The following is an 8,369-nucleotide window of genomic DNA, read 5'->3' on the forward strand; positions in this document are numbered from 1 at the left end:
ATTTGGACCCAAAGACCTTGTCTGGAGACCCCTAGCCAGAACTATCTTGTCTCGAGGTGGGAATTTGGGTCTCGCAGAATCTTTGTTTTTAATGAACTTACGAACTCATAAACTGCATAATCTCCCAAAGTTTTATCAAGGGCGGGTGGGATTTGGCGGATGTTTATAAGCAGAGATCAACGGGCGATGAGTCACTATCATGGCTGTTGAAGGAACCTGTGGTGTATGGGACACACTTTAACGTAGAGGATGTAATAGGACCTTTTGTGATGCAGTTGTTTGTCTCACTTGGGGTTGTCACACTAGGACGTGTGGTTCATAAATCAACTGCTTGGTTCCTGGAAATGTAAATTCACAAAGACTGAAGTCTCTTTATTAACTGATTACTGTAATGGCCTCTGTCAGCCAAATGTTGAGGTTCCCTTTCCTGCTGTGAATCTTTTTCCCGATTTTAAAGAATGTTCTGGTCAACTTTTGGAGTCTGAAGGTTTTCTTACTAATGATTTGAAAGATATGGGAGGAAAAGTTATGTGTAAGTTGTATGTCAAAGTGTTGAATAAAAGTAAATTAAATGGTAGAGTTGATACTCCTTATTTAGGAGTTGATAATAAGATCAAACCTGTGTGGAGAACATTGTACAAACCACCGTTGACAAAGAGGGTAGGGGATTTACAATGGAGAATTTTGCATGGCATTGTGGCTGTTAAATGCTTTTATTTCAATTGTTAATCCCAGTGTAAGTGCTGATTGTCCTTTGTTTACAAAAGGAAACTATTTTTCACTGTATTTTCAATTGTTTGAGACTGAGTGCTCTTTTTTTGTTTGCTACAAAGAATGTTCACATTGTTTGGTGAAAGTTTTTCAAAACAGATGTTTATTCTCTGTTTTAAATACTGTCAGATACTGTTTTGTTTTTCTTTTTTTTTGTACTTTGGAAATGTTGAACTGATTATATTGTTTTTGGTTTTTGGTTTAAAGCAATAAAAAGGTTTTGGACCCTCTCTTTCTCTCATGATTAATGTTATTAATCACAATCTGCTATCAACAGCTCAAGCGTTATTACTAGGTCTAAAATGATGTTTTGGAATTAGCAACGGAGGTGTTGGATGAAATGCGTAAGAAATTAATCCTAATTACAATATTGTTTTAAAGACAAAAACCAGAGGAATGCCTTGAAATGTATCATCTGATCAATGTCTTGAGGTGTGGTAACTGTAGTATAAGCGGAATAATTGATTTCCATTTTAATTCTTATAAAATAAAGCCCATTGTCAATTATTCCTCACATATTTCATAAGTTTTTGCTCAATATCAATATGTTAATATGTATTAATATATTAATATTCACTCATTAATAACATGTTAAATGTGTTTGTGTGTATGAAGTGATGATCAAACTCACCTGATACTGTCAGTGTAACTGCATCACTCATTTGTGACCAGCGTGATCGTTTAAATCCTTTACAGGAGTATTTACCTGCATTATTTTCAGTAACAGAACTGAATGTGTGTTCCTGTCGATCACTGAAAACACTGGTTGAACCTTCTTTATACCAGCTGTAGCTCCAGCTAGTGACTCCACCATAGATGTCACATCTGAGAGTGACTGTTTCTCCTCTGAATACATGCTGAGCAGGTTTAATGGTTACTTTGGGTTTTGGTCTTTCTGTACAATGACAACAATTCACAAATAAAATAATAAGGTTATATAATAATAAAAGAATAAAATGAGCTGTTTTTATTTGCATAAACAGTTTTTTTGCAAAACACACATGCTGTATCAGGTTAGACTGAAGTATTGATCTATAGCTGTTATAGTCACTTATTTAGTGTCTTATGAGACATTTTCATTTTTATTCTTAGAGCACTTCAGTATTTTAGAAAGTATATGTGCTGTTGACATTGCTATTGGTTCCCTGTAATTTCTTCCTCTAGTCACAACACACAAATAATTTGTTTAAAAGATGTATTTATAATCAATAAATATCATAACACTCTTTTCACAGTTAGTTTGTAACAGTGTAAAATCACTCATATGTGAATATGTGATGAAATTCACTCACCTTCAGTTTGTCCAGAGTGAATGATTGAAATCAGCACTAGAAACACAAAAAGAAAATGTGAGCATTGAGCTGATATTGCAGGGCCTGTGGCATAGGTGGAATAGGCAAATGCTAGGGGCGCTGCCAATCCCTGATGGGCACCAAAATGCGTTGTTGTTGTTTTTTTTAACTATTCTTTTTTTTTTTTTTTTTATTACAGATACTACTTCAATACTATATGAATTTAAAATATTAGCATACAAAAATCAATTGTCCCACAAAAAAACATATTGCTTTCAGCTCTCCCGACTCTGGTTCGAAGCATCAGTCTTTCTATCAACTAGTTACACATGCTCACTAATAAATTACCACTATGTCAAAAAGGCCGAAGCCCTCTGGTGGCCAGGGAAGAAAAAAAAAAAAAGAAGAGAAGAGAAGAAGAAAAACGTGACAAAAACTAAGGTAAATGTGATGTAATAAATGATGATAATATAAATAAACTAGATGAGGTCAAAGTTTGTGAACAGACTTTATGTTTGTTATGTTTGTTTTATGTTTATCTTCAAGAATCAGCTAAAAACACATCTCTTCCATTTTTATTTCATCTTTATTTGACCCTCTAACTCTAGCACTCTCTATTCTAATTCTACTCTTTAAAGGGGTCATCGGATGCCCATTTTCCACAAGTTGATTTGATTCTTTAGGGTCTTAATGAAAAGTCTCTAATATACATTGATTAAAAATTCTCAACGGTTTTGTAAAACAACACCCTTTTTACCTTGTTAAAATCAGCTCTGCAAAAATCATCTCATTCTAAGGGGTTGTTTACATTTAGAGGGAGCTATGGCAGATGATAAAACAACCTTTACAACAACTAAAACCAAAAACCACTATAGTTAAACCATAATAACCACAAATTAACCACTGTTTTGCTACATTAACCATAGACTTATCATGAAATTTGTAGTAAAATTATGGTTGTAAATTAAACAAAAACAAAATTAAACACACACACACAAAAAAATCATGGTTAATTTTGGTAAGAGAAAATTATGACCTACGATAAAGCAATAACATGTTCAGTATTAGGATTTTTCTGTAAAGATATTGTCATGATATAATTATTATTGTACTAATTTTGACATTTAGGCAATTTAGAAAATATAGTTTTATTAAATCTATAGTATTTAAGTAATTTTAAGATAAAACAACACATGGTCATAATGTGATCCTTAAAATCAGGGATAGGCAACGTCGGTCAAGGTCTTCAGGATTACTAGGACTACAGGCAGATGAGTTTGTTTTTTTTCCTTTTTAGGGTTGGAGCTAAACTCTGCAGGACATCAGCACTCCAGGACCAATGTTGACTGTCCCTGCTTTAAATTGACCTAAAATAAACTTCTGTTCTGTTCATAACAGTAGATAGCTAATGGGAAAAGGGGCAGGTACAAGAAAATTAGTGAAAAAAAGTAAACACACAAAGTGAGACGCAGATAGATATCATGGAAATTGAAGAGACCGAAAAGGAAAATGGAAATGAAGATGCAGTTCAATTGTATGGGTCAATATTTACTGCTGGAGCCATATTGAAATTCCAATATCTCTGGAATCGAATCTCATAGGGTCTTAAAAATGAAGATGACAAAAGGAAAGTTTGTTAAGACTCAATATCTAAAAGGGCATTAAGATATCTTTAATACTTCTTGAGTTACAGGCATGCAAACTTTGGAGAAAAACTTGAAAGGTGCTGTTTCCCCATTTTTGAATGGTCACCACTGGCACTAATAGAACTAACAATCTCTATGTAAAAATGTGCCATCTTTCTAAATTCATTTTTACCCCCCTTGACTTTGACTTTTTCAGGGGAAAATTGCCATTTTGACCTCCTGCTACAAAATAATGGATTACTCAGTAAATATCCATCAATTACATATATATATATATATATATATATATATATAAAATGTATATAATGTTTCTCAGCTTCACAACACAGGGTTCTCGTAAGTCAAGTCATATTTTTTGGCTAATTTGTCTAGACCTTTTCATCCAACTTGTCTAGACTTTCAAGGGTCTGAAAACTGTGACAATAATAAATATAAGTCATATTAAGGTAATGGGCCTCATTCATTAAACTTGCGTAAAAAAGTAATTTGCAAGTAAAACAGGCCTTCCCTGCTTCGTAAACGTCTGATTTGATTGTTAAACGTGCATGTTAATGAATTCCAATCATTTGTAAATAGGGCGCTCCTGCACTCGTATTTTAAGTATTTTTACTTAATTAAAAAAAGCAGTAATCATTATTTACTTCATTGTTGTAGGCAGCCATTGTACAAGTAGGATGGTTGGTCGGTATTTGTCCTGCCCGTCCTCTACTGCTGGGCAAATACTGACAGTGATGAGCGTTGTGTTTTAAAGTTATCAACAGCTACAAAAAAATTACAAATAAAATAAAATAAAATAAAATAAAATAAAATAAAATAAAATAAAAGCATCCAAAAGAGGGCAAGGGCAAATTAACTTGCAATTATTAAGGCAGTGCATCAAAATTCAGTGTCATCAGTTTGCCAAAAAGAAGACTGAACGTTTTACGCACCATTTATACATGGTAGGGAGCAGGTGTATATTTCTTTCACACCAAAATACGAACATTTTCATGAATTCGAAAATGTACGTCAGAACGGCTTTACGAATGATTTACACACAAATTCATTCTGCTTTTGTTTCATGAATGAGGCCCAATGTGTGGAGGACTGTATATATGACCAGATGAACACTGCAAAATCTGTTTGACATTTTAGCGATTTCATCATCATAACAGAGAAACCTGTTAAGGGAACCTGACAGTCTGATCACAAGCAGAAACTCTTACAAACTGAATATCCAAGTAAAGCTTCTGTGCAAAACAAACCTGCAGAACTGATTCAACAAACACTATTATAAAGCACACACATACACACACACACACAAAAGGATTGACTGAACACAATAGAGTACATTTCTCTTTCACAAACAGCACTAACTGCACACCTGCTCACTCAAGCTCATTTTTCATATATCATAAACTACTGAGAAAAATCTGAGAAAAAAAAAAATCCAGGTGACTTGATCCTATTCATAATTAAACACAATTATCATCCACTGAAATACAGGAAAAATAATACTCACAGAGCACAAGAGGAAGTTGACTGAGCTCCATATTGACCCGAAAAATGACAGATGGTGAAAAACACAGACTGTGTTAAAGCCTCAAGACTTCTTGATACCTACACTGCAAAAAAAAAAAGAAAAAAAAAAAAAAAGTAATTTTACGGAAAATAACTGATTTTTTTTCAGGTTGTTTTCTTTTATTTTGAATTACAGTCAAAACTCTATAAAATTATCTCTAAATTAAAAACTTGGCTGTTATTTTAAGTATTATGACATTAATGACAAATTACAGTAATTCACATTTTTTATACAGAAAAACTGCTGTTTTCCGTTTTCTTAAATTACAAACAAATAATGTAAAATTACAAAAAAAATAAAATAAATTGTAATTAATACAATAACAAATCCGTTAGATGATAAAACAGTCAAATGACTGGCAGTAAAGTAAAATCTCCTTATTTAAATAAGCTGAAAAACACTGTTATTTTACAGCTATTTCCTGAATTTAATGATCAAACACCTCGACTGTAAAACAAAAGACAAAAAACGGTCAAATGACTGGCAGCACAGGGTGCCAAACAAAAACCTGAAAATTAAAGTCAAATCTCTTCATATAAATAAGCTGACAACACTGTTAATTTAGAGGCATTTCCTAAATTATTACAAACAAACACCTTCACTGTAAAATTAACTCATTAACTAATTAATTAATTACTTAAACGTCACATGACTGACAGCAACAGAACATGAAACACTAACAGATCTCTCTAGATCACAGCATCTAGTCTGACTTTATTTCTTTCATACAAAACTTCTTATTGAGAATTAACAGATGTTTATATGTTAATGTTTTTATTGAAAATAATAAAGTTTGAAGTCACCGTTGTGGAGATAAGCATTTGCTTTAGTTGTGCTTTTGACCCTTGACTGTATAATTTCAGTTTTTCACTAGTTGCTGTAACTGTGTGTTTCAGAAACACATTTGTTATAGTAAAAACTGATAAAGCAAAAATGGCCAGATGAAGCAGCTTGTGGATGACAATTTAATCACTACATTAGCCTGACTGACTAAGCATAATAGGAGCGTTAGTTTTAAATTATGATGTTCAATTGTAACTTTTTTTTTTAATCATGTATTTTTAATATGCTCACGGAAGCGTCTAGAATCAACACTTAAATCTTAAAAATGGTGACAATCAACAAAAAGGTTATTTTGTGATGTTCAATGGCTAATTTGAGTATCTTGTCGATCATCACCATTGTTGAGATTCATATCCAGATTCTTCATGTCTGTGACTCTACATCTTGATTAAGTAATTTCCTCAAAAAGACATCACTTTCAAGGTATTAAAGTGGATTTGCTTTTGAATTCTAAGATTATAAAAATAATTTGATAACCTTAATTAACATGCTCAGACACTATTTTTCTGATAAGATTAGCAAAACAAGCTAAAACACAACAAGATCACCAATGGTACATAGAATCGTCATTTCATCAAACTTTTTTTTTGCTGCTTTTTTGTAACATATGCTTTATAAACACACAATTTCAGCAACCAGAAAAAAAAAAATGCCTATAAAGAAAGACAAGGGTCAAGAGCCCAACTAAAGCAAATGTTTATCTCCACAACGGTGACTTCAAACTTTATTAATTTCAGTTAAACATCAAAATCTAAACCTCACTTAATTCTCAATAAGAAGTTTTGTATAAAAGAAACAAAGTCAGACTGGTTTGTATTAAGTGAAGATGCTGTGATCTAGAGAGATCTGTTAGTGTTTCATGTTCTTTTGGGATTTAAAGTGTTTCTGTTGTCTGTTTAGTGGGTTACCATTGTGCTGAAGAGTAGAGTGTGTGCTTTAGTCCAGGAGAAGACAGTGAACTTTTCTTTAAAGATTGTGACTGTTCAGATGTTGATGTGGTGTTAGCTAAAATAGTTAATTATTGTATGTGTGCTAATGTTAGTTAGTGGTTAACTCAAAAAAAAAAAAAAAAAAAGCTTTGTTTTGTAGACAATGTTTCATGATAATCCGGACAGTGCCTGTGAAGTAATAATTTTAAAAAAGAAAAAGCATTTAAGAAAATTTAGGATGTTTGACATTAATTTTACAGTTTTTGTTTGGAAGCTCCTTTTGCCAGTCGTTGACCGTTTTTTAAAAACGGTCTTCAACCGTTATTTCCATTAATGGTAAACGTTTGGCACCCTGTGCTGCCATGCATTTCACTGTTTTTTTTTACGTTTAAATCTTTTACAGTGTACAGTCAGATCCAACATACTGACACATTGAAGACAAATGCCTCATGTGTTAAAGAAAAAAATTGATACATTGATAATCTTTAAAATGTGTTCAGAAAATGTTAAACTGACTAACATGCAAGTTTTTGACACATTCAACAGATTCAGTCATGATTCACTATCAAACTGAACAGCACCAGTTTTACATTATGATAAATAATATTTTTGTATGAACAAGGAAAATGAAGCAATACTTTGATAGATCTTTATTGTAATTATGGTATTAACTGTATCTAAAACTCTGCAGAAGTAAAGAAGAAACTAGTGATCAACTGCTGCTCTCACACTGGTTAATGTCTGTTCAAACAAAACAAACCAAACCACAACTATGAGCTCATGTTGACCTGTTTCTATTCTCTGACACTGATGGTGTTGAGTTTGGCTCTGATATATTTGTACTTGTGAAGACATTAAAGACATACAAATACATCATTTAAAACTCACACACCAAGACAAGGGATATAAATTAAGCAGTGGTGTAATGTAACAAATAATACACAGCAAAAACCTCAGTGTTACATTAACACGGTTGGATTATATAAACACTCAGTGTTTATATAATCCACACTCAGAGTGGTAAAAAAAAAGTAACACTGAAGCAGTGTTAAAGTTAATGAGATTATTAGTTGATTAACTGTGGGATGACTGAGCATTACACAGCAAAATCCCCAGTGTTAATTTAACACTCTGAGTGTGGACACATATAAACACTGAAGCAGTGTTGAAGTTAACCAGACACATTATTGAAGACACCTGATGTTAACCCTTTCACACGTGAGTTTAAAATATTCTAGCTGAGCCCCCAGAGTTTTTTTAGGCGACCGTTATTTAGAACGTATAGCCTTATTGTTTCCATGGCGACGCGTCGTGTTTGTCACGTGAC

The 8,369-nt window shown here is 32.8% G+C and overlaps 1 protein-coding gene across 1 annotated transcript in view; it reads right to left on the bottom strand.

The window, feature by feature from the left end:
• Window positions 1–7,885, bottom strand: part of LOC127157956 (Fc receptor-like protein 5) — a 104,550-nt gene extending 96,665 nt beyond the window's left edge. Inside the window, exons 1-4 of the mRNA XM_051101133.1 lie at window positions 7,831–7,885; window positions 5,211–5,313; window positions 2,064–2,099; window positions 1,403–1,666 (exon numbers count right to left, since the gene is read on the bottom strand). Coding sequence (XP_050957090.1) covers window positions 1,403–1,666; window positions 2,064–2,099; window positions 5,211–5,241 — 331 coding nt within the window. The 5' untranslated portion in view covers window positions 5,242–5,313; window positions 7,831–7,885. The remainder of the gene's footprint in view (window positions 1–1,402; window positions 1,667–2,063; window positions 2,100–5,210; window positions 5,314–7,830) is intronic.
• Between the last annotated feature and the right edge of the window lie 484 nt (window positions 7,886–8,369).

This window comes from Labeo rohita, unplaced genomic scaffold, assembly GCF_022985175.1.
Source record: "Labeo rohita strain BAU-BD-2019 unplaced genomic scaffold, IGBB_LRoh.1.0 scaffold_128, whole genome shotgun sequence".
NCBI classification, from domain to species: domain Eukaryota; kingdom Metazoa; phylum Chordata; class Actinopteri; order Cypriniformes; family Cyprinidae; genus Labeo; species Labeo rohita.